Source organism: Dermacentor silvarum, chromosome 1, assembly GCF_013339745.2.
Source record: "Dermacentor silvarum isolate Dsil-2018 chromosome 1, BIME_Dsil_1.4, whole genome shotgun sequence".
In the NCBI taxonomy this organism is placed as follows: Eukaryota; Metazoa; Arthropoda; class Arachnida; order Ixodida; family Ixodidae; genus Dermacentor; species Dermacentor silvarum.
Window position 1 is genome coordinate 49,807,294 of NC_051154.1, and position 27,105 is coordinate 49,834,398.

A 27,105-nucleotide genomic window follows, 5' to 3' on the forward strand; every position below is an offset into this window, starting at 1 on the left:
CTGCTTTGCGTCGCACATTTCTGGCTCTTTAATGCAAAAACGTATAGCCTTTGAGATTTATAGTTGATGTATGGCAGCCAAGACGTGAAGCATAGCCTCCGAGATGTGTACCGGCCATCCGTGGCTTTTGGCTGCCTATTCGGGAGCGCCGAATTCGAAAATATCGAATACTTGAATTCGAATCGAAGCGAATAACGAATATAGAATTATTCGATCGAATATTCGACAATACCGAATATTCGCCCATCCCTACCTTTTTTTCGCGCTTGGTCAGTGATCAGGGGCGCGATCTTGTACGCGTTCCAAAATGGAACGGAGGCGTTCCGTTCCATCGAGCCGCACACTATTGGTCAATTTGAACGTCGCGGTTGAAATTGACCAATCGTGTGCGGCTCGATGGAACGAAACGCCTCCGTTCCATTTTGGAACGCGTACAAGATCGCGCCCCAGAACGACGGTCCGCTCACGTTATCAACGGGATCAACCGGCCGTGAGCGGTGGATGATAAGACTAGTGTAGAATAAAGCATCGCTACAGAATAGCGGCTCCTTTCGTCGCTCGAAGCCGTCGCTCGTCGCCGTCGTGCACAAAATCGCTCTCATGCGGTTTGGGCTGTTAACACTGGTAACACAACAGAGCACTCAGGCCTGTTCACTCTCTCTCTCTCTCTCTCTCTCTCTATATATATATATATATATATATATATATATATATATATATATATATATATAGTTGGCGAGTGCTACATGGCGTCCAGGAACGACATGCTGCCCTGGAGAAGCCATTAATAATTATTGGCGATCCACGAAATGAACAACCGATGCGCACTCAACATGGGCGCAGGTTCACAAATTAACCGGCGGAAGCCCTGGCACCCTTCTAAAACGTTTCCAGCGGAGTGCGGCAGAGGGCAGCACAGGAAAATGAAAAAGGCGGATTAAGCCTAGCAGACGGTATATATTCTTCATATTCTGCCTTGAAACTGATCAATCACCTCCACATGCTGCACTCCCGAGTCCGCAGCAATGATCAATTTTCAAGGAAGGCAACAAAGTCTGTAAGTTTAGCCAACTGTTCTTCACTGGGCGTTGAATCTTCATGCCTGACAACTGGAAGAGATACAGAGAACAGCAGTTAGAAAAGATCAAAATTACGAGTTAACTCTAGTTAGCAAATTAACAAGCACATGTTAGTGCTCTAAAAAAAAAAGTGGTCCATATGAACACAATACTTAGGGGATCAGTACGCGAGCACACACTTACACTTGAGCTTGCATTACATGTGCCCACTCATCAACAAAGTACTTTCATTCCGCCAGGTCACTTTCACTGTGGCTGCTAGTGGTGCGAGGACTCGTCATGAGCTTTGGCATGCCTCATTTTTTTGCAGCATGTTTAGCTACTCTACATGCAAACATAGCTTTTGTGGGAATTTCTTTTAAAGCACTCCAAGGCAGACGTCCACACTCAACTGCTGCAAGCTCAAGACAGATATTTAAACTATACTTTATACATGCAATGTGCAGAGATGGTTATCTACTACGTCTCCTTCTATAGTACAGTATAAATATGTTTACACACTCGGATATATATATATATATATATATTTTATTAACGCCTGCACCAGCGCAGACACCCTTTTTTGAGCATTTTCGTGTGGCTTAGAAGCACCATTGTATTTTTGTACGAAACAAATTTTTTTGGTAATTATTCTTAGTTTATGCAAACGAATATAAATCAGTCCAAACCAGTGTCAATTGTTATGTTTCCACTTTGGAGATAAATCGAAACAAAAACAAGTTTCCATTTGACACCCTGGTTGTATCATCATAAAATGGCAGATAATTAGTTTTGATTTTACAGCACTGCTTGTCAGCCTGGAGAAAAAAAAATGAAAACATTAATAACAAAAATAGGAGGAAGATCATTTGCCATATAAAAAGCTGTCTGCGAGTCACTGATTTTGGTGACACTTGATATCACTGCAGTCTTTGCAGTGTTTATCAGTAATTGTCACCAAATGAGCATAATCCAACTTGTTCTTTCTAACCAAGTAGTATGTCTGCATTGTTGGTGGAAAAAAGTCTATGCTAAAAGTGGTGGGAATAATTGTGCTTACTGCAAAATATGTGCACACTTTCTATGCTCACACATACCTGCCCCCCAACTTACTGTCTTTAAAATTCATAAAAATCCCACAGACACAACACCAGAAGGAAAGAGGGTGAAGAGCGTGCAATTTTATTTTTTTTCCTTGAGCACGAGCACTAAGCTTTTCCGGGATGCACACACATTTTATGAACGATGATTAACTTTATATGCAGTACACAAGTAGCAGAAAAACTTGGAACAACATGAACTGGCAGGCAGCATATTGTTCAGATCACAGTGACTTTTTCAGCAACATTGCTGCTGTTGATTTCGCCTTCTTGAGGAACTTGGCTTAATAAAATTGCTCTAAGAAGGTTTTTTTCTGGTGTCCAAGGGTATGGAGACCAACAAGTGAAACGTTTTCGCGAACACAATTTATTTTTTGTAAAATTGTAGAACGAGCCTGAATTCATAAACTTCAGACAAACTTGGGAGAGTTGGCAGGCATGTGCTCACATATTAAAATTGCATTATGCCTGCAGAACACATTATAGGATGTTGCATCTCGTCTTCACCCAACCATGACCATACATTCCTTAAAGGGATACGGTCACAAAAGTTGGCGGGTGGTTTTTTGCATCGGAACAAAAGTTGAACTGTTGAAAATGACGAATACAACAAGCTGCTCTGAAAAAAAAAAAAAAAAAAGAGAATGAGAAATATCTTTTTCTTTTTTTTTGCGATTTTCTGTTGCACCTTGCCTCCAAGCGGCCGCCGGCAGAAGCTGAAATTTGATGTCATAACACCCACCCGCGCTTCACAGCCGTCACAGTGTTTTCGGGGGTGTCGGTCCCTTGCAGCGTTTGTTTCACCCCTTTCGGCGATCTTCGCACGTGGTGCACCCGAAACATTATCCCCGTCGGTGCTCCACATGGTACGTCTTACATGCGCCTTCCCGCAGTCGTTGCTCGATATTGACGCGCTCATCGCGGCGGAAGAAAATGCCCAGACATTGCTGTTATAACAGCATCGTAGGTTGCGACACACCGTCGCACACGTTCCCCAGAGACGAAAAGGTGTGTAAACTTTGGATACCTGCCTGTCAGCCATCACGCCCAGCCTGGACCTCTAAAAAATGACTTCATTTGCGCGGACCACTTTGTTGACGATGATTATGCGACCAGCCCAGCTGCGCTGAAAAGCCTCGGCATGCAGCCGCTCAAAAGGCAACACCTAAAACCTGACGCTATGCCATCGGTCTTCTCACAAAAACGCAAGGCAGAAATGGTTAGCGGCGCATTTGAAAAGAGGAAGTGAAAAGATGTCGGTACTGTTTTCGTTCACTTGCAATCTTCTTGAGCAGTGTGAGGGCGAGGCTGGGGCGAGATGCCCGAAGCTGGGCACGAAGGCAGTAATGTCTTTAAAAATGTTGGCAAAGCATAGTAAATCAATAAAAGGCTAGCGAGCGTGAGCGCGACTCACGAGATCACACACACACAGCTCTGCTTCTCCACAGGCTAAAAGCAGGAAAAACTGGGAAGAATGCCAGACAGGTGCTGCCATCTGTTGGTGAGCTGGCAAAGTGAACGTGAGAGTCTCGGAGGTACTGATACCTCACAGCAGTTGCTCACGCCGACGGCATAAACTACTATTCAGTCATCCACACAGTGCTGAAGTACCCCGCAGCTGCCTCGCCTGCGTGCGCTCTTGAAAAAGCAAGTTTACAGAGGAAATTACAAATAATTCTTGCACAAGTGTCTGGTGCAGAGCGAAATCTTCACACTACGGTTCGCAAGAACCTGACTGGCACTTCCACAGCTGCCTGCTCTTCTTCGTCGCTTGACGCGGAAGGCTCGTAACCTAAGCGGTAATATTTCTTGCCAAGTTGGAATGGTCCTCGTCTTCAGACGTGTACTCATCGCTGGTAGAGGCACCAGAACTCAAATCCATGCTCGCGATGACGGTGTCGGCGCGCTTCGAAAGACCGCGGCCGACCAGCTGGCTATCCAACAAGGGTGTCGTGATGTCACGCCTAAATTAACCCATCGGCTCAAAAATTAGTTAAGTGACTACTTTTTTTTTTTCGGCTGAGGATTCATTTTCAGCATTTTCGTAAAATTTTCAGATGTTGTGTCCGTATCCCTTAAAGCAGCCCTCAAACATTTACTTACTTCAGCTTCACATCACTAACACTTCCATAAATTGTAACAAGTGAGATGTTATAATGGCATCTGTATCATAAATGCAAGAAAGAAAAAAAAGGGCTGAACTTTTTTGTGGTGCGTTATCACTTGAATGTGAAAGGCAGGAAGGACAACTGGTGGCAAGTGGGCAAGCTGCAAGAGATGTGAGCTTGAGTGCAGCTATGGCCAGCAGAAGGACAACCTATTCTTCCACTGACGTTTCTTTGAAAGGACAGTTAAACCTCGATATAACGAGTCAATAAAATCGGCAATTTGCTTTGTTACAGCGAAATTTCATTGTAATGAAATTTGACCTTCTAGGCAAATAAGTACAGTCACCAAAGGGCGTTTTCCTACACGAAAGGGGCCACAAAATGTTCTGCATTATGGGCAATCGGAAAAAGTAATTTTGAATGAAAAAAAAAAAAAAGACAATGTTGTTGAATTTGAGAGTTGGCGATGAAAAATACGGTCTCATGCCGTATTGACAATATCTTCACATCAGCGGTACAAAGTGAAGCCAGCCGTGCGCTTTTGCGTCCACTCCACCCCAACGGCAGATAGAGCCGCCTGCAGTGGGACGGCGCTATCATAAAAAGCGCTGGCACACGACTCTGAAACTCGAGACTACACAACCTCCCGCAATAAACGTGTGAAAAGACAGCGCATGATGCCACACCATCTTGGCATGGTCACTCTTTTTACACGTGGCAGATTATCTCTGAAACAGGGCGCGCGGGCTGTGTATGTGCTCAGCCGCGCTGACAGTCATGTGCAGCCACGGCAAGATAGAAAAGGAGAAGTGCGCGATTCATCGCATTACCGCGAGCTCGCTCCCCTCCTCTTCATGCTTGCTCGTGCGAAAATACAGCACTCATCAAGTCACCATCTTTCTCGGCTCACCCTCGCAAGCTTTTACTCGCACACAAAGCATACAGCGCATGAGGCGCGATAGGGTCTTATACTTGGACTTTATACGAAACATGACGCTCCTTCACTTCGGCAGTCGCTCTTGGTCGTGTGGCGTGCGATTTGATAGGTGCGCATTTGTAAGCAGCCACTTGTAAGTTAACCATTTGACCATCTGCGTCTGCATAGTTTCCATTTGTATTCCTTCCCGGCGGCAGTGAAATTTGGTTATATTGAAATTATGGATAAACACAGTTCGTTATATCGAGGTTCTAAATACATGGTGTTCTATGAACAAAGTTAAAAAGTTAAATACTTTGTTATATTGAAGTTCGTTATATCGAGGTTTAACTATATTTCATTCAGGCTTATGTAGTTCATTGGTAATGTAATCACAGAAAAATGTACTAATGTGGTAGACAGGCACAGAAAGAAAGACATGATAGAGCCCTCATTGCCTTTTTTTTATTGAAAGCAATACCGAAGACTCACAATCATGGAAGCCAGACAAGCAACAGGGAAAACAAGAAAAAGTCACAAGATAACAATTATCGTAACACAACTATTCTTGTGAACTTTTTTTATTTGTGCTGTTGCTGAACTGGTTTCTTCCGTGATTGTATATAATTCAGTATTACTCACAATAATAATTTGAAAAAAGCTATCTGTGAGTGAGTGTTCATATCGCTTGCTTCTTTCCATCCCTGTCTATTCCATTTGCACTTTCTTGTTGGCATGCCTGGATGATCATTCTACTACTGGAGATGCAAGTTAGGCAAATGGCATTTTTATACCCCCCACCAATGTCACAAACAAGTCATGTTCAGAAAAAAAAATATATACCACAATATGTTTTCTCGCATAACATGTAAGAAATGCTCACCTGTGTGTTTTGGTAACACCATACCATTTGCGGCATCAACAGACCATCCCAATGGACACACAACTGGAAAAAAGATAAAAAATGAAAGTGCCACTATGAACTTCAGCGAACATGCTGATCATTCTTACCATCAGCTAATTCCAGCTTGGGAATACCAAGAAAAGAGGAGGCATCATCAAGGGAAATAGAAGAATACGCCTTGGCTACCAGCATCAAGGCCCGCCGTCTTGTGCGCTCTGCAATACAATTTAGACACCATCTGCGCAGGTCAACAACACAGTTAAAAAAGGAAGAAAAGAAAAGGTAAAAATAGTCAACACACACTTCCATGAAAATAATTTTAAAAAACATAGAATTATGCATGAAAAGTTTCTCATGACAGCACTTCAGGCTAGCATTTAGATACAAGCCGTCAGTGGGCACAAAAATTATATACCACGACTTGGAGCATAAGTAAGCTATTTTTGAAGAGTTCGTGAAACATGAAGCAACAGGAGTGACTGGATGTAGGGACATTAAAGGCAAATGTCAAATCAAACTAGTTTGGTATATTGCTCTTTCCAAAGATTCTCAGCATTTGTTTACAAAAGAGATGGCTTATTAGGAGAGAATAGATGTTTGAACTACCTAGAGGCAGGGCTCATGGACAAGTGAAGTGCAATGACCATTGTTTACCATGAGAAGCAACAAAATGTTATTTTTAAAAGTTTTTTTGTGTTTCAAATAGTGAAAAGACAGTGCCTCAGTGCATCAGAACTTCTAGTACAAGTATGTTTAATACTAGTAGCATACAAACATTTTATATAGGATGTTTAGTAATGCACTCTGCTAATGCTGCAAAAATCTCCAGGACAAATCACCCATGGCCTTCACAGGCATATAACCATGTGGTAGTGCCGCAGTTTCCGGCGATAGCCTGAATTTTGTGTATAGAGGTCACTAGTAGGCCTTGGTCAGTCCAGTGTCGGCAATAGCAGTACCTTCACACAGCAATATGTTAGAGCTGTTGCCAAGCACTTTCGCATGGAAACATTTGTGACAGAATGATAGTGCTCTGATAAAAAATTTAATGAAAAAAAAAAGATAAATTGCGAGAGAGGACTAGAGAAGTCATCTTTATAAAATGCATCTGTGTAGATTTTAAGGCTGGTTCATGCATATTTTTGAAATTGAACAGGCTACAGCTAGCAGTTATCGGTGTGATGGCACTCAAAACACTTTCTTACATAGTGAGCATTATACCCTTATTACTAAGCCACCATTATTTTAGAGTCCTTTACTAGGCAAAATACAACGCAATGGCATGCGCCTAATCATCTTGCACCAGCTGTCGCACAAATGTAAAGCTGGAACTGCACTCGCTATCTAACTTCATCACCAAGTATAAAACAGCAATACAGCAACAAAAACATGACTGAAGATGAGTCATAACTGCAGGCATCAAGCTCCTCAAGGACAATTAAAGGAATAAGTAAAGATTGAAACTGCAGCATTAAACAAGTCTGGACGAGCAGCTCAACAAATAAGCCAGCAACACTACAAACATGAGGGGGTGAGATTGCTGTGGGAAAAAGTGTGCCCTTACCGGACTTAACATTAAGACCAGATGGGTGGCCCAAAGACCTTATGAGTGAACTAACTCCACCGACGTCTGCCAAATCTGATGTACACATCACAATTTAGAAAATTTGAAAAGGCATTATCATTACTTTGTGAATGTGCCCAAGGTAAAGTGGATGTGTTTTCAATCACAAAAAGTTATGTATGTGCCAAACACTGCTTTCGACAGCACGCAGCACATCAATGCATTGCGGGTGATGCCTCTATGGCACAACATCTTTTACACCTGCACTACAAAGTCTACTAAGAACACTTCTCTGATGAATCCATTAACTTTATGAAGAAGAGGCATCACTATGGTTGGAAACACAATGCGGTTGCCAACACACCAGGAAGGAGGTCGGAATTTTGTCTAATCACTATAGAAGTGTCCACACTTTCTCAGTACAGTCTAGCGCGATTTGAAGGTCCAAGAACAAGAACAGCGCCACAGCCCAGAATCCTCTTTCGAGGAGAGCGAGGTATCAGGCCAGGTTCCCTCACTCTTCTTGGCTGTTCCTTAAGCTGTGGCGACTCCCGTATGAGCAGCGCTCTTTTTAATTTTTTTTTCCCCCTTTAGGGAGCAGGCAGCAATGGCATTGCGTGCAACGTATTCTTCGGTATTATCAGGGATTGGACGCTCCGAATTGGACGCTTTTGTTAACGTCCGTGAAGAGGCAACCAAGTATACACTTATATATAGTGATTTTGATGAAAGGAGAAGAGTCGCAACGAATGGAAAGCTTAAAATAGAGAGAAAGGGTGGCGTGTTCATCGTGGGGATGATTGTTGTAGCATGGAACAGCCAATGAGGGAGAGAAGAATGCAAAATCTTGGTTTTTACGGTTCCAAAACGTGCTGCTAGGCCCCTGGGACGCTAGGCCGGTCGACGATCGCACGATAACCTTAAAATCGAGCTAGACTGTACATCTCTGTGCACATAATATACCCATCAAGGCAACCAGCCTCTATTCCGTTCGCCACTACTTCACCTAATAATGCCAGAAGTTCTGCAATATGAACTTCATTAAGGACTGTACCTTGGGTTCAGTGCTCTCAGTAAGGTGAAAAATTTTTCTGCTATTAGTTTAATCGAAAAAGGTAAGTATGTGAGGGCAACATGGCACACGCATACACATGCACACATGACAGACCAGCAAAAAGAAAATGTGCAGGCAATTAGCTTGGAAATTACAAGGGGTGTGCAAATGGTTATTTTTGATAACGAATCAATTACGAACGGAATACTGCCAGTAGCTAATCGAATCGAATACCAATTACTTTTCAAATAATTTTAGAATAATGAAAAAGCCGTTGTCACCATATAAAAGGATGTTTACATCATAGTATATTCACAATGTTAGCAAGCTTCTGTCATTACTAAGGACTGTTTTACTAATTGCGCCAGGCAGAACCCACACAACACACTAGAAGGCACTCGAAGAAGGTTCAAGAAGGTTCCCCATGCCTTGTGTGTTATTCGTTTCCCGTTTGGTGCATTAATAACAGTCCTTAAGAATGAACCAATTAGCTCCTCAAGATCTTCTGTCATTACACTGCAAATTATCATGTGTTGTTTAATAAAAGCACAAATAAAGCATTTGAAACAAATAAGCAGTTTGTTAACATATATACCGGACTGTTCAGTCAGTGCAAACGACAGCGGTTTAGCCGGAAAATTCTGGCTTTCCTATGGTAGATTCGACTGGTCGTTTTCGAGCGCTCTGGTAGCGCCCGCCACATTCGGCTGGTCGAAATCGAGTACTCAAAACAAATTCGACTGGTTCTTTCAGAGCGCCATGCACCGGATCACAGTGCTTAGAGGCACTCACACTTAAAACCTGAGAGTGCAACCGAAATTTGACAGAGTTTCGCTCATGTGGCTCCGTTGCTGGTGTGGCGTCTGCGGCGGTGGTGCCTCCGAGCATGCGTGCCTTGTTTCTTTACAACATTAGTAGCGCTGATGTGCTTCCTTGTCGAGCCTTTGATTGCTCTGGCGAGCGGCTGCATGTTCCGCTTGGTCACGCTTTCTCTAATTCCGATAAAGAGTGGGCTCCGCACTGTTGCAATCCGAGTCGGAACGCGGTAGAGACCAACTGAATGTATTATTAGCAACATAGAGCATGCTCCACCATGCGACTTCTTGTGTTTATTGTCTACTACAGCCGCTGGGAGAAAATTTACTGCACTTCTGCTTCAATTTTATTTATGATCTCCATCAGTTGACGGTTCAAAATAATTGAAAACTAAATGAAACATATTCATATTTACGAATAGCGACTATTCGATTTGAAGACTGAATCGAATATGACAATATCTGATCTTTTATTTCAAAGTTTTGCCTATTCTATTCGCATACCCCTAGAAATTGCACAAGTGCAATGTTTCATCCACATCAACAAGAATAAATTTCACATAAAATTGGTTCGCACAACTGAATTGAAGCATATTAGATAAACTGGCTGTGATCAGGATAAAAATAGGCAATGTTAATGGCTCGCTGCAGTCAAGGTGAAGCAAACAGCTTGTAAATGCCCACCAAGCTTTCTATTGCACATTTTGCATGTATATTATGACAAAGACTTAAATATAGACCTCATTTTAGTTAATGCTTTCCTACTTGGTAATGCCCACCACCATATATAGTATGCTCCACACTTAAAAGATGACACCTACACAATATTAAAGTAAACATAATTGAAACCGTTCTTAAATGTTATTAGCGATAAAAGTCTTACATGAAGCAACACTAGACGTCTATGCACAAAAATACAGCCTGAAATCCTTCTCGCCATATCTCAGCTGTAATTAATGGCAAAGTACTAGCTAGGTATTCTGGAGTAGCAGTGGACCACATTGTACTTGAGCACGTTCATCTTGTTGCAATGTCAACACATATAATTGGCTGCATGTGGCGGTTAGTGGCATCACTTTCAACCCTGCGTCTACGCATCCACATATAACAGCTATTCACCCCGACTAAAAGGAATGCGAAACCAATCACGAGAAAATACAAAGTTGTGTCCTCAGACAGAAAGAAAAAAATCACAGCAAGCTTTTAAAATATAAGAATAATAACTGAGAATTTCGAACCATGAGAATACCTCAGGATGCCACTTCGATGTATGAGATGCATTTGGTACAAAAGGAATGGAGCAATCAAGCAAATATTCACCACAGTATGATTTTACAGAGCCCACTCATTTTATAACCGAAAGTATGACAATGAATGAAATACCAAAATTCCAAATCGTACAATGCACAAAGAGACACAATAAAAAAAATTGTTCCTGGAAACTACTGAACTTGCCTCCAAGTTCTTGCATGATAGGTTTGATGTCGTCAGGCCATTCCTGGGCTAAGCCATTGTAAATTGCTGGAAAGTCTTTGAACCAAAGGCCTTGGCCAACCTTCCAGATGTTTCCCAGCTCTGTGTGAGACTTAACATAAAAAAAAGTGAACATTAAAAAGTACTCCCCTTTTTATTTGCAACAGTTTAAACGGACACTAAAGAAACACCATATACGAAACCGTATTTTAGGTCAATCACTTTTGGGGATGTCTCTTTGATTGAACGGTAATCTCCCAATTGAGAGATGGGCATTGTCAACTGGAAGATTAGCATCTGTAATTGGGGAGACATGGAAACTAGGTTCCCCAGTTAAGGCTGGCAAATCCTCCAAATAAGGGTGGCGTCCAGTGCAATATGGCCTTACGAAGCACCAATTAATGCAACACTGCAGATTTCATTGCATTTGTACATATTTTGGCTGTCTTCATCCAGAAAAAGTTTCTGAAAGGCACAAGGATGAACATTTGCATACTTTCAAACACAATGTAATTTTTCTTCATAGTAGGGGCCATGATACTAAAAGTTTGAGCTTGAATTATACATCGCATGTCAAACCGTACACGCCCAATAGCAAGCTTGCAAAATTTGAGCGCATTTGGTGCAGTAGAAAACTTGTATTTGAATTTTTTATATTGCAGTTGAACCATACAGCAGTCTGGCAATACTTTAACTGGTGACGAAATGAAATAACACCCCCAGCAAGAGCTCCCTTGGAGCAACAGAAGCCAATTTCAAAGGCCATGGTTCTGTGTACTGCAAGCAATGGCAGGAGCAGAAAATATGTCATGGTCTCCATGCATTGTTTCGTTCTCACATGTGTATCTCGGCAGTCAGCCCGAAATAGTTGCCGTGGCATTCTCTAGTTTATGCTGTTTTTATTGCGCGAGTAAAACAATTGTGGGTACAATTCAATGGCAACGCCCTTGCCGTTGAATTCAGTGTCAGAGCATGCAGAGCAGGATGTCCGGTGTGGTTGGTCTCAGACTGTTTCAAAGCAGACGACATAGCGGTGGGTCTGCACTTTCCGATGTCACACAATCCATGCCAAAATGGCGGTTGCTGTCAGTGAAAGGGACTTGAAGGCTGCCACTTACAATTGCAAATTTGAGTTACCATATTTACTCGAATGTAACGCGCACTTTTTTTCCTATAAAACAAGTCCAAAAATTGCGTGCGTGTTAGAATTAAGGAAGACACTAAATCTGCGTTACTTTATCGCCATCGGCATTTGAAAATGGCCACCTCACACACGCTTCGAGAGTAGCTAATACAGTGCCTAAAAGTATAAATTCTAGGCACTGTAGTAGCTACCGTGGCTTCCTCCATGTGCAACTGTCGGTACGTATGCTTATTAGTCTACCGTCTGTCTTCCTGTTTTACAAGTTTGCTCTATCAGCACAAAGTGCCTAGTCAACGCCTCCTGTTGGCTGAGTTCATCATGATGCCGCATTTAAAAGGAAAGTGAGTATGTGTGCAGAAACGGACGGAAATTGGGCGGCTTCACGGGCATTCGGAGGATCCGAAACTTGCGTGCGGGACTGGCGCTAACAGAAGAAGAGGATTTTCGCCAGCCAAAGCAACGCGGAAGGTTTCAGTGGACCGAAGCAGGGCATATTCTGCGACGATTCACTTCGGCGATACGATCGCCTCGGCCCTATCTTGAAAGCGATCTGCGACAGGGAGAGCGTCTGCCCGCACGCTGTTTTTTCGCTGCTTATAGTTCGCATTGAAACGATAGGTGTGTTAGCACTAACACTGTTGCGGTGCTTCGTCACTTTAGCATTTTGACAGCGAGTTTCCGCGTTCATCGAGCGAGATGTGTTCATGTTTGCTTGTGCACGCGTGACACCGTGCTTGTTAATTTAGTTAGAAAGTGAATGTTTACAAGTTTATACGGCTGATAAAACTACTATCCTTACTTCGTATAGCTGTCTACTAATTTGCTATCGCAATCGATGCTTCGCCTTTCGGGCGAAACTACAACTTTTTTCTTTCTTTTTAATTCATCGCAACTTTAGTGCATTGGGAGTAAATCTTTGTTTTTCCAAATGAGAAAAAGTTAATTTCTGTATGAAAACATGAGGTGCGTGGTACTGTAAAAGATTTTTTTTTCTCTCTTTTGGTCCCGGAAAACGAGTGCACGTTACAATCGAGGGTGCATTAGAATCGAGTAAATACGGTAATATGCGCGCCGAGAGCCCAGTTTTTTTCAAATGTATGACCATATATGTTAAACTGAGAATAGTTTAACGACCATGCCATGGCCACTTTCATAAATACATGTACTTAACAAGCACCCAGCAGGTGCCTTCAAATACATGGCATAGTGGGAAGCTGGGACGCTATAACGTAAAGCTATTCCAAACATTTCTATTCCAATTCTGCAATCAGCCCACCCCGATTGGTCAAAACATTTTCGGCCCACTCCCAACTTCGCCTGTCTGTCACGCGACAACACGAAAACCGCGATAGCTCCCCATCTGATATAACGTGTGCACATCGATTATGCATGATTAAACTGCACAAAAGAAAAATAATCATTCCTGATTCGACGCCTTTTCACCATTAGCCCTCTGCTATTGGTCCAATGTTTTCGGGCTGCACCCACTTCGCCTGTCTGTCATGCGACCTCACAAAACCGCGAAAACTCACCGCGTAAAAGTGACGTGTACGCGAAAAAAATTCATTAATATGCCGAACAAAAGCCAGGGACTGCCCCGTTCCGAAAGGAATAGAAGATGGCTGCCCACTGATTGCTCGGGCCCTCGCTACTCGCACCTACCGGTGAGAATGTATTTATTTGCGCATGATAAACCGTTTTGCGTGGCAGTAACACGTTATCGAGCTCTTTCGGTACGTATATGACATCGCTCTGCCAACTCTTCCTTGCTGAGGATCCGTTTTAGTGGCATTCTTATCCTTCCGTTGCACGCCGCTGCGATTTTCGACCAGCCCCCCGCAAGCCAAGTAAGGTGAAGTGGACTAATCAGAGAAGCCAGCACCACTCTCATCATGCGTTTATCTATTTTCACTGTGCTGGCTCGGCCCCATCGAAACGCTCTCCACAATAGCAGGCTCCTCGCCTCTTGTCAGCCAATTAGATAACAAACACCTATCAGTGCAGGCAATGTTATTCGTTTTGAAAGCGAACAAAGGTGACCGCCTATAAACGAAGAGAGTGTTTGATTGGCTAGCTCAGACAACGCTGCGGGTCACCACCCGATGCTTGCGTCGGTGGTTACGTAAATTTGACGTCAGGAGATTGGAATAAAAACAGTTGGAATAGCTTTACGTTATAGTGCCCCTGGTGTGGGATATGTAGTGCCGCCGCTATCTTTTGTTCTCGTGCTTTTATGTCCTTCGTGGCTTTACCACACATCTTAGGGTAAGGGGTTTCTGGTATTCCAGAACAGTAACCCATCAATCCAGCTTAGTTTATTATTTATTTTTAATGTACAATTTACACAAGGCCTTCAGAAGCGGATAAGTTCTTAGCAGTCACAGAGCTAAGCTGAATCTACTACATTCCAACTAGTCCATTAACAATAAAAATATAGTAGTACTGACATTCATCAATGGCAGAATGTCACCACAGCAAAGCAGAATGCATAATTCAGCTTGCTGGTACTGTCATATCATGACTGTGTCACTGAAACTGGGCTTTATAATCACTTTTACTATCAATGCCCTTGTCACTGCAATTAAAAATTACATCATCTTCACAAAGAAAACAATGCACAATTCTGCAGAAGACTGACATGGCAAGTTTAACTCATACTCACTGCATGCTGTATAACTAGAATTTCCAGCACACAGAATGATGCTTTAACCCCACAAAGCTCAATGTATCATACACGCTGATTTTGGCAACTAAAACTCCGATTTAAGCACTGGAAACCCTATGCAGGGCCCATACACGTGTTTTTGATATACCGGAGGGCGTTCTCAGTTGTGGATAGTTCTGCAAATCAATTACTAATTGATTACCGTGCTAATTAATGTGTACACAATTATTGTTTCATTGTTTTCTTTGTACCAATATACCACCCTATAGCCGTAAATAAATGTGAATAAGCTGTTTTCATTTTCTTTGATGTGGAATGGCATTCGGGTTTATGGGGTTAAAACCAAATGACAATGTTACTTTGCATTAGCTCTATCTGCAGGCATGAGCACTAGCCCCAGCAGTCAACACATATCCACATCGCAGTTTCAGGCAGCGAAGCTATTCACCGCAAAATTGAGCAGCCATGAGACTGCCATAGCAAGTTTTGATGACGTTAGGAGTTTTTTTTCTCATGTCCGAATCCATGCTGCACTGGTCAAACTAGTCTGATTAAAAGGCAACATAATTATTTCTTGCATTTTTGGGGAATTGAGGCACCCTACAGTAATGACTGGGTCGACAACTATCCAATAAATCAACAAAACAATGCAAAACTTTTCTGTCAGTACAGTACTCTGTTAAGTCCAACTGAACTTGAATATGGTTTTGATCCCACTATGAAGAATGTATTTTGTGTTTCCAAATAAATACTAGCACCCTGGAAAATGTGAACGTTGATCCTTTGCAAGAAAAGGTACCCTAATAATTTTATTTAGCCAAGATCCATAGATAACATCTTCATTCAAGAAATGCTGACTTATACATCACCTTACTGTGACAACTGTCATGAGTTGTAAGGAATGAGTGTTACATGAGCAACATGCATGTCAAAGCAGTTCCTGGATGCGGCAAGTTGTAGCACAGACTTGCTCATGATTATTCATTCCCTATCATTGTTATGCATCACATCGTCAACATAACAAAGCATCACAGTTGTTGCTCATAAATTAAAAAGACATACCAACTATTTTGGGGGCACTTGAAGTTATTATAAAATTGTGTCTGCGTTAACATGTATGCGACAGAAGTGTAGTCAAACCTTGTGATAATGAACATTACGAACTTCCCGAAATGGTTAGTTATGAACAAAATTTAGTGTATAAAATTATGTCGAAACTCACCAACATACACAATTCAATCGGCAATTAGCATGGAACTGCCAGGACACATGCTTGATCCAAACCAACCATTTTTACTGAGGCATGTAAAAACAGTGGCATCATCACCTTTTAATGCTTTAGCACTGTACAGGAGAGTCGCCGACCTTCATGGCAGCTGTCGACGAGGAATTCAGAGCGGGAGAGGAAGATGGCGCAAGCCAAGAGGAGGAGAGGAGGGAAGTAGGAGGAGCATGAGAGGTCACCTGAGAGAGGAGGAGGATGCACTGGGGTGGGAGCATGCTGATCAAGTGAAGACTAAATTAAGTTTACAGAAAACCAATACGGATTTTTTTACACCATCACATTCACCCCCTTTTAGAAGGAAATACTTGTCTCAACAGAGCGACACATTTGACATTTGGTGCGCGGCATTCGGCCCCCGCACTTACACACCCTTGTGGCTAGAATGTAGAACAGTCAAAGATCATTATAACGAATTAACAGATATAACCAAGACGTCATAGTCCTGCTTAACTCTTTTCTTGCCATGGCACTGAACTTGGGTAATGGGCGATCCCCGAGCACCACGCTAGATTTCAAAGCCTTAAGAACCTGCTGCGCATCTAGAATGTAGTCTAAGAGTAAACTTTTGTTTTATGAGTAGTTTATCTTTTGCCACATAGAGACGATCTTTAATTAGCGCGCAGAGGTGTACACCAAGCCCCCCGCCCCCATAGAGTTATACTAACTCTATCACACTTGGTGATCATGAAGATGGCAGGCACTTTGGTAGCTAATGTGAGATGGTAGCCCATGTGAGAATGATGATGGTCTCACGATTTTACAGCGTCCTCACATGATTGTTTGGATGCTACTAGCAGCAGTGAGGCTGAGGCCAATATAAGATCATGGGAGTCTAATTCGGACTACAGAGACCCGCAGAACCAGCCCAGACAGTCGTCAGCTGTTCGGCAGCGAGTTCTGTTTCCTGCCTGTTGACAACTGACTAATTTCTTGTGCTGACCGAGAGGACACACAGACGTTGGCAATACTGTGTCTTATTTTCAGTGCCTCTACGGCATATGGCGGAGATCCACTACTGTGAGCCAAGCAGAAAGTGATGTATTTGTAGAATCGAGGGGACGTTTCCACTAGGCAGAAAACATTTCTTGCAGCAGCTTAAAACTTTCATGCACCACAGGCATTTGAACTGGAAACATTTTGCATACTTCAAAATATTTTTTTTCTCCTTTTCATTTTATGTTAGAAGTGTGACATTGTAAACATTTCCTTTATTTTCCGGCAACCTTATTTTTCACAACTTATATTACATATTACAGGGGTAATTGGAGATCGCAGGGAGAGGCTTTCATCCTGCAGCGGACATAAATATAGGATGATGATTTCAAATGTTATGCCCTCACATGCGCTTTTGAAACTTATACAATCTTTGTCAGAAAAGTTCGAGACTGAGCTCGTAAAAGATTATTTATTAAACTTACAACTAATGACGCTAGGTCTTGTCAAAGTAGTCCTCTTGGCTATCAGCACACAACTGCCTCCGGTTCTAGAGGTCACAGAAGCAAGCAGAGAAGGCTTCTTCTGGCATGATCTTCCGCACATTAGTCACAGCAGTTTGGATTGCAGCCAAATCTTCAGATGCTTCCCTTTCACAACAGCTATTTCACACAAGAAAACAGAGGAAGTCGCAGTTTCGCCCAAAAGGCGAAGCATTGATGACGATAGCAAAGCATTACACAACTGCACGAAGTAAGGTTCGTAGTTTTATCGGCCATATAAACTACAGTAAACATTCGCTTACTAATTAAATTAACAAGCATGGTGTCACACGTGCACAGGCAAACATGAACAAGAGCACTCGCTGTCAGTACGCTGGCGTGATGAAGAGCGCAAACAGAGCGGAGTGAATGCTTCTGCTGCCTTTTTCTTCAACATGTCTCTTAAACTTGATATTGCGCAACCTACAGCACTAGGCGCGGCACATGGGAAGACAGCGCACATGCAGCAACCAGCCATCTCGGCTCCCCCATGCGCAGCCATGGCCGGGCTAGCGGAGGAGATCTTCGCTCACCTCCATTGCATTGCTGTCTAATTGGTGAACACATGTTGAAGAACCACCATACATAGTATCAGTATCGCATGAAACAGATATCAACAGGAGAGAGAGTAGAGGGAAAAATATGTAAAGTCCAAGATGAAAATGTAAGTAACTAAAGAGATAGGAGTAGATAGAGTTCACAAGTACCCCTAAATAGAGGAGGTGGACATCTGAAGTGCTTAGCATGCCACATACTGGTGGTGTACTGCAGAGTAGCCTGCTGCATATGTCTGGAGCAAGCATGCTCCTGCACTGTGGAAGTCATATCCACTGTGCGCTATGCGGATTCGGTATACAAAGTTAAATTTTTTTCCTTACCACGACCTCTGAACATAGGTCACGGGTGAGCCATGGGTGCTAGCCTGGTTTCAAGGCTTCTGGCACCCTTACAGACTTGTTGAGCCACCCAGACCGCAGCCTAAGGAGTTTTGTTTTCTGCCTGGCATGTAGAGATGTTGGCGGTTTTATAGGCCTTATTTACAGCCTATACAGCATATGATAGATTTGCTACAGCGAGCCCAGAAGTGTGTGCTGTTTTCCCCATACTTGGGGCACCTACTAGAACGAGGCAATCTGCACTAGGCTAGAATAGCTCAAAAACATATGCATGTTTTTATGCTGTCTTAGAAGAACGAGATCACTTACAGAGTTTATATTTAGAGGAATTGGATGGCATGTTAAGGGTAATGTGTAGCCAAATATTAAAGTGTGCGGATTAATTAGGGCTAAATGAAACTTGCTAAACCCTCAATTTCCTGCTTGTTTCCCAACTACCCTGGAGAACCGAAGGTGGCAACAATCTTATATTTAGGCAAAATGGGTTTTCAGTCCCCTCTAACTAAATGAGGCACATTGCTTATATATTTGGCTGAAATAGTGTGCATGTTGCTGGTGATGCCCAATCAAAGTTTAGACTGTGTAGGCTAATTACAAACTTTGCAGAAAAATACTTACAAAAGCTTTGCAGAGCGTTAGAAGTGCATTTTACAAACCACTTAGAAAGTCTGCCCTAGGTCCTTAAAGAACACCACCTGCTACAAAGTTCACATTTCAAGGTGATAAGGAGCATCTTATGGGTGACATGCAGGCAGAGTTTCAAGCAGGCCAGGCAATTATGAGCTTAGCAAAAAAATTTTTAAGTGATCACAAGCGCAATGTTTTCCCCTGTCCTACGAGAATTGTACGCTACACCAAGTTGACATTCGGTGGAAATGGAGAGAATGTTAACCCTTTGAGGGTCACCACTGTGCATGTACAGTGGCGACTGAACGCTTGAAAAAACGTACCTTTTCGGAACGAAGCGTCGCCTAGCATTGCTTTAAAGAGTTGCTGCAACCTTCCATTACTTCTAGAAAATTTCTTATTCAGCTGTTGTGCCTCGGCTTCTGTCAAAACCAATTTTTCGCTTCACTCTATGGTGGCTGCCACGGCAATAGTTTAGGAGTGATCCCACTTCACCTAGTTTACTGCTGCATGCTCACGTCCGCACTGTGATGGAAACGCTGTTTCCTTTGGGCCCAGGATCCCTTTAATAACGACATGGCAGACGGGAGATTTTTACAGGCAACACAGACTATACGCAGACACGCTAACACGATACAGACGATTTACTTGCACGCGAACTAGAGTTCTGAAGAAGTTTGTCCGTCTATATAATCATGTGCCTAGCACTCATGCATCACAACTCGCCGGTGTGCGTCGTCGTTGCACTCGCCAGTAATTCATTATAAGAAGGCACGCTGAATATAATACCTGCGGTGGACATGCGCGCACATGCAAGAAAAAACTGTGAAACACAGAGCGATTTCCCACAAGCAATACTAGATCAGATGCACAAAGTAAAGCAGCATATCATGTGGCAGAAAAAATAACTGGAGTATGAAACTCGCCTCAAAGCTCCTTTTACATCAGTGTGTGTCATTCATACGGCTTTAAGATGAAACCAACCTCCTCATAAACGTTGCCTTCAGCATTCTCCCCCCCATGCTGTTATCGCCATTTTTCAAAATTTTCTATGCCACTAGGGCACGCAACTGGCCCAAAATCATGAGCATCCATCGAATTCTGGGGCACGTCCGCGGGAGCCTAGGCGCAATAGCGTGCCGTGCACAACACGCGCAGCCGGTGGGCGAGGAGAATCGAGGAGGAAAGCGCAGCGGGGAGGAGAGTGTCGCTACTTTCAAATTATCAAGGGGCTTTACAGAAAACCGAAATGGAAACTACCTTTCACATCAGTCTGCAGCCAGTATTTCAACCCGTTGTCACTGCAAAAGCGCCCGTGAGGCATGCGTAGTGAAAGGTTCCAAATTATTTTCAACCACTTGGAGTTCTTTAGCATTTACCTAAATCTACCTGCACAAAATTTTTTCATTTGATTCCCATTTAAATGTAGCCACCGCAACCTCATTCTCAGCAGCAGAACGCCATAGCCCTGAACCACAGCAGCAGCTGTCTTCAAATATATAAAAGATAGCAAAACAAGTTGTGTACAGAAAGACTGACACAAGCAGTGACAGCTGCAAATAGCTCGGTTGCAGGAGCCGCAATTGCTGTACAGAGGTACGAGTTCTTGAGCAAACGCACAGGGCAGAAGGCTTCTCAATAATTTATGGTCATTTAAGAAGGATGCCTAGCCCTTACAGGCAGCCTATGAATTTGTAGTCTCGATTTAGGCAAATCAACTTATTCGGCCAATCTCACCATGTTTGCATCCCTCTAAATCAATGTGGGGTGACGTAAGTAAGCATTAATGCTGGTATGTATTGCACTTATGCTTCAATGAACACAACACACCTGGTGATCTCCTGGTGATCTGCTGCTCCTATGTTTCATTACAGTCTTTGCCATAATGTACCAGACACAATCACCTTTCAGTTTCTCATGTACAAGCTCCTCAGTTGATTGGATGTTAGTTATGAACGGCAGTGGCACAACAAGGTGGGGGGGGGGGGGAGGTGGGGGGGGTTGTGTCTTTTGGGCGGTGTGTGTATGTGCGTGTACACACACACACACACACGGTGTTTCAGCTAACTCCATGCAAACCTTAAAAAAAAAAAAGCCAATGTCCTCTTGAGCAACTCAAAGCATCTTTTACTATGAGCCTAGGTAATCAATTAACAATAATTAACCAACTCTTGAAGGATTGCTTTAAATGCAAAATGTTCAATGGAAAATTGTAGAGCCCCCCTCCCCCATTTAAAAATATACAAATGATTTCTTTGCATAGTGATAGCTGCTGTGGTTTTAATTTTTCCAGGCTGCAAAGAAAGCATGCGTGATTCAAACCACATGACTAGGCACTTGCACAGCAATACTTCAAAAGCTGATTAATTAATTATTCTTGATTGCCTAAGCTCATAGTAAAAAATACTCCGAGTTGCTCAAGACAACAGTTAATACTATGTTGGTTTCATTTTCATAACGCACACGTGGATAATTTAAGACTTGGCACGAGTTAGCTGAAACAACCTGTATGCTACTCTCCTTGTTGCCTCTTAAAAACAATAGCCTCTTGCCAAAATTTCATCTCCCCCCCGCCAGATTAAAACTTTTGGTGCACTAATGACAAATGGCATTAATGTGTCAAATAATGTAAAAAAGCTTTTACCAAACAGACTCCATGCAACTTTCCTACTTGGCTTTGTTTAGAAATAAGAAAAGTTGTCAAATTCAATTAGGAAATTTTTTTTATTTGAACACTCCTATTTAATGTGCATGCATATAAAATTTTGGTAAGAGTTCAGAATGAGCAATATTTATTCGATATAACGAGGTTTGACAGTATCACATTTGAAAGTGTCACAGTAATACTGTGCTACAGCATTTATACACCAACTTGCCACTTTTATTTTAACAACTTCAAAAAAAAAAAAAGGGGGGGGGGATTTTGCACTTACTGTTAAAACTTTTGTTCAGGCTGAAATTTTGCTACAGTTAACCTGCTTATAACGAACCTCCATATAACGAATTCCTGGATATAACGAAGTTTTTCTATTCCCCGCCGTTACGCCACAGAAGCACATGTATTTGAGACCTCTACGTAACGAAGTGGCAGCGGGAGACCCCCTCGATATAACGAATTTACCCCTCCGACAACCTAGAGCAACGCCTCCTATAAAGTTATAAAGTCTATTTAGGAGGCGTTGCCTAGAGATTTCGCCCCAAATTTTGTCATTTTTGCGCGAGCAGCAACCGGAAGCACCTTCTCCACCGCGACGGAATGCGAAGCGAGCGCACGTGTGCGTGCGTGCGTGTGCGAGGCAGGCCTGCAACCCTCGACCCGGCGATCTTGCCGCCGCGGGCGTGACCTTTCCCCCTCCCTTCATTCAAACCTGATCCTGCCACTTGCTGCAGCTGGCCTAGCCCGCCAAGCCGGCACTCTCTCCTTTTCCAGTTGATGTTGCCGACGCGCTGGTGCACGCTGTGACACATCACACTCGATGAGCGCGGACACGCGCTGTCAAACGCTGGCGGCGTGTGGAAGCACCGCTGCAGAAGCGAGCAAAGTGACCTTCGTGCTGTTGTCTATCGCTTCAACGCAAACTGAGCGCCGAGAACACACAGCACACACAAAGCTGCGAGCCGCGGACGAGCCGCCGACGCACCTGCCCCAACGCAGATCGCTTTCAAGATACGGCCCGCGCGCCGCCGCGCAGTACGCAGTTGATGCCAGAGTACAGTACAACGCCGCCCCGCTATCCCTCCCCCCTCGCCGGTGCCTCGAGCGCAACGGAAGAAGGCGCGCTTCTTCCCTGCTTTTCTTGCGCGCGAGAGATTTAGACGCGGTCGTCGGCTCCCCTCGCACGTTTTCACTCGCACATACAGCATACGGCGCGCGGCGACTACGTTATCGCCCTTGGACTTTATACGGAATATCTATGAGCCAAAACCAATTTTAAGGACACAACGCGTCACGGACACCATCTCTTTATAGCAAATACGGATCTCAAGGGCCATACTTTTGCTGGCTGAAACCGAAAATACGTCATAGTTGTCGCCCCCGGCACTTTGGGCGGCCAATGACATCGCCAAGCCACCAAGCCAAGCGACATGAAAAGTCAAAATGGCCGCTCGGGCCGGCGCGGAGTGGCAATTCGCAACGTATGATGTGGGAACGGTCCCACAGTTACGACGCAACAGCGGGGTTACCAATGCATTGGGTTCTATGGGAGCTGTGCCGGGCCGGCCGAAAACGACGTAACAGCTGGGAAAACGCAGCCCCCGGGAACATAACAGCGGGGTTCTACTGTAACACTATACGACGCTACGACGCCATCGTGACGCTCGCTCTTCGTTTCCGATGCCTCGCGCTTGTGCGAAACGACACGCGTCCACGCATCCGGTGCCTGGTGTGACATTCCAAGGATGAGTGCTTCGACGAAAACGGGTGCGCATTACAATTGAGGGCGCGTTAGTATCGAGTAAATACGGTAAGCGTTTCTTTTTCGAATTTTCGTGCTGAACCTGCGTATAACGAAATCCTCTTTATAACGAATTTTTTCGGGAATTTGTCAATTTCGTTATATTCAGGTTTAACTGTACATGATCACATTTTTTTTTGTCTGCATTGTTCAATATAACAATTGGCGTCATTGCTTGCTTGTTTGTCTGGAAGAAATTAAAAAAGCACACTGTCATTGAGCATATGCGAACTGCTGCATTGACATAAACAGGTTTTTCCACCTTTCAGCAACTAAAGAAAACAGCACTGATAACACGTGGACCAGGGATTGTGGTTCATGTGAAAATTCCGTTCCATCTTCTTGCTTTGATTAAGATAACGAAACAGCCTCGCATTATTGAATGCAAGACGTTTGCTGACAGGCGGTGAAACCAGTCCACGTCCGTGTGGCAGCTTGTTTATACTCATACAAGAGTGCTTTTTAATTTTTTCCATATGAACCAGGCAAGCAACAATGGCAAAGGTTATATTGAATAATGCAGACAAAAACAAATGTGATCTTGTAGCAAGATTTCAGTACAAATAAGGCAGCGATAAGCAGAACATAAATTTTTGCAGTTAAAAAAAATGCAGGTCGCTGTATGTGGTAAATCACCCTTTACATGACAGTGCCTGAACTGAGTTCGCAGGTGAGTGGAAGACTGCCCATGCCAGAAGCCTTCTTGCTTTTCCTTTCTCTCTCTCCCTTGATGCAAAGCATCAACATTTACATGCACCACGTGAGTAGACCTTTCTCGATCTACCCTTGTCTGATACTTTATTGTGCTTTGGCTTCCTAGCCTGGTACTCCCATTTGCCATGTGCTATTGTCACATTCATGTAAATGTTGCTGATCATGCACATAACCGTGCAAAGGCAGGTTTGTGTTAAAATAAGGGAGATAAATCTCTTAATTCTGTGCAGACTGTACGCGTGTGGAAGAATGTGATGATCTCGTTAATCTGCTGTCATTGCTTATTTAACAGAACTCAGCGATATTGTTTGGCATTTAATAGCAAAATGAAAAAGAAAAGCAAATGTGTGCAAACATAAGAGCAAACATTAATTTGCAATATTAATTTTATAGACAAAAAATGTTTCCATAAAATCCCTGAAAGATTAGCAGAAAACGAAGCGTTAGGTAATGATGTAATAATTAAGCAGGCAGGATGTAATCCAAACATGCACAAAATGCCTTAAAGTATGTGCCACACAAATTACGTGGCTGAAATTGCCTATTGCCTGCTAGTTCGTGCTTAAAGACATAAAAGTAAGGTACTGCGGCTTTTACGTAAAACGTGGGATGTTGGAGGACAGTATGCAACTAGTTCACTGCAATGAGCATGTTCAACTACAACCATTTTTTTTCCCTTTAGCACCACACCACTGTGCTCACCAATCAACATTTGCCAGAAGCTTTTTATGGTGAAATGTTAACACTTGCACTTTTTTTTTTATTGTGACACCCATTACCAGATACAACAATGGTCACAACATTCTGTTCTGTAGAATGTAATACAATGTATGTACTACCCACCGATTGTGCACATTCAATGACATCTAATACACTGTTCATCTAAGTTTCACTTTTTATGTTTTAAGCAATGGCTAAAAGACAGTATATTCAACTTTATTGCATCTACTTTATTTATCGCATCTACTTTATCAACTACTTTATTGCATCTTCACACAGCAACTAAATAAAGCCTCCATACCTCTCTTCTACACCCGCATTTCAATGGCGGGACATAATGTGAAAACACCCAGTGCACATGAAATGTTAAAGGTGCACGTTAAAGAACCCCAGGTGGTCCAAATTATTCTGCGAGCCCCACACTATAGGCGTGCCTCATAATCAGATCGTGGTTTTGGCATGTAAAACCCTATATATATATATATATATATATATTTTTTTTTTTTATGGATATAGAACCACAGATGTTCAGAAAGTTTGTTACACCCAATGGCAGGGAGCTGCCAATGGGTCTGTTCAGTTCGACTGCACCATCTGAACCAGTTCATGAGGTGCTGCACCCACTGAACCATGCCGTTCATTCAAAAGGTGTAGGAGAGGTGCAGGGCTGGTTCACAATTTTGCTGTACAGGTACAAAGCAGCAGCCGAAGTGTGCAAAGTGCAGCCGACGTGTGCCATTGCTGCACCACTGAATCGAATGGCAGGATGAAGCACTTCATGAACTGCTTCAGGTGGTGCAGGTGAATCGAACAGACAAAGTTCAGCATATGCTCCGTCACCAACGCCCCAAACATTTATGTGTTACCATATGCACGACTGTCTTCACTCGCGAAACACAAACTATTCTATTTTTGGTGCAATACATTCGGCAAGTTATTCCTTTTAACGCATACAATCACATACCTGCTTTATTTCTTGAGGGATCCTCTTCCACAGAAATTTGGCATTCGGCCTAAGCGGGATAAAGTGGGTAACCAAGATAAGTACACACCAATATTAAATGTGAAGATGGATACTTACAGGTCATTTTGAAGGAGGTAGATTGCTAGTAGTTGACCATAAGCCTGTGGACTGGCAACGCCATTGGCAGCCTGGGAAGCAAGTCATCAAGGTAAAGCGATAAGTTCTATTCACGTAACAAATTGAATCTGGCATTCATTTAGCATAAAAGAGAAATCAATCAACCGAAGCGCTTCGTCATACTGCGGCACAAACCTTTGCTTTGCGAATTCCTTTATAAAAACACAAACGCAATAGATGAGTTGACATCGTACTCCGCTCACGTAATGTTCGTCATCGCAGCACACTAAATTTAATTGCTGCAGTGAACGGTACTTAACGTCCCCGCCCCTTCCTCGTTTTCTTACACTACCTTACTGCACAGCGTGCCGGGTGCTCTCAGGATATGCAGCAGAGCCGAAGATAGCACAAAGCAGTGGAGGAAAGATCAAGCGAATTCGTGGAATTCGTCCCCTACATAAATAAACTTAGCAGCACCTTGCGCTACAGCCGGTCAGCGACCAAATACATACAGATGACTGCTCACACGCACTGCTCTGTTTGCTGTTATCCTCCGGCAGGGAGCGATTTGAAATCTGGCCCACAGTGGTGATGCACGCCGCCTTCAGCTACATACCCAAGTCTTGGGGGAAAGCGCCTAGCGCAGGACATACACGCTTACCTCCAGCTCTTGCTGCTCAAGATCGGCAGCCAGCTTTGAATATTCTCGCATCCTGGCATCGCCGCTACCATCAACGACAATCGACATTTTAAAATTTTAATGGTATACTGCCTCTATGGCGTTATAGACTGCCTTTACGGCCTCTATCAACATCTACCGCATCTATTGCTACCAACGGTAGCAACAAATGCAAAGGTAGTAAAGGCAGTAAAGGAGAAACCCTTTGATCATTGCATCTCGCTGTGCAGTAGCCGCACCATCGTACATATAATTGTTTCGCAAGGCTTCGCAAAATATGTAATAGTTCCATGAATTCGCCAGAAATCAATAAGTCTGTCTAGTTTTTGTCGCACATACTTATATTTTCAGCATTTTAATTACTAGATAT

General features: G+C 43.2%; 1 protein-coding gene across 1 annotated transcript; it reads right to left on the reverse strand.

Annotated features, from left to right (window-relative positions):
* Positions 1–447: 447 nt before the first annotated feature.
* Positions 448–26,935, reverse strand: LOC119462553 (COP9 signalosome complex subunit 8-like). The gene is made up of 7 exons (XM_037723898.2): positions 26,718–26,935; positions 26,057–26,127; positions 25,940–25,988; positions 10,975–11,104; positions 6,194–6,301; positions 6,066–6,128; positions 448–1,109 (listed from the first exon to the last, which is right to left on the reverse strand). Exons 1-7 carry the CDS (start codon positions 26,802–26,804, stop codon positions 1,030–1,032), a joined length of 588 nt encoding a protein of 195 aa, XP_037579826.1. The 5' UTR covers positions 26,805–26,935; the 3' UTR covers positions 448–1,029.
* Between the last annotated feature and the right edge of the window lie 170 nt (positions 26,936–27,105).

Excerpts from the sequence above, each read along its gene's own strand:
- LOC119462553 (XM_037723898.2), bottom strand. The coding sequence starts at position 26,804 with ATGTCGATTGTCGTTGATGGTAGCGGCGATGCCAGGATGCGAGAATAT. Across the intron at positions 6,302-10,974 it reads TATCATGCAAGAACTTGGAG|AGCGCACAAGACGGCGGGCC; the intron begins GCAAGTTCAGTA and ends ATTGTATTGCAG. Across the intron at positions 6,129-6,193 it reads CAAGCTGGAATTAGCTGATG|TTGTGTGTCCATTGGGATGG; the intron begins GTAAGAATGATC and ends TCTTTTTTCCAG.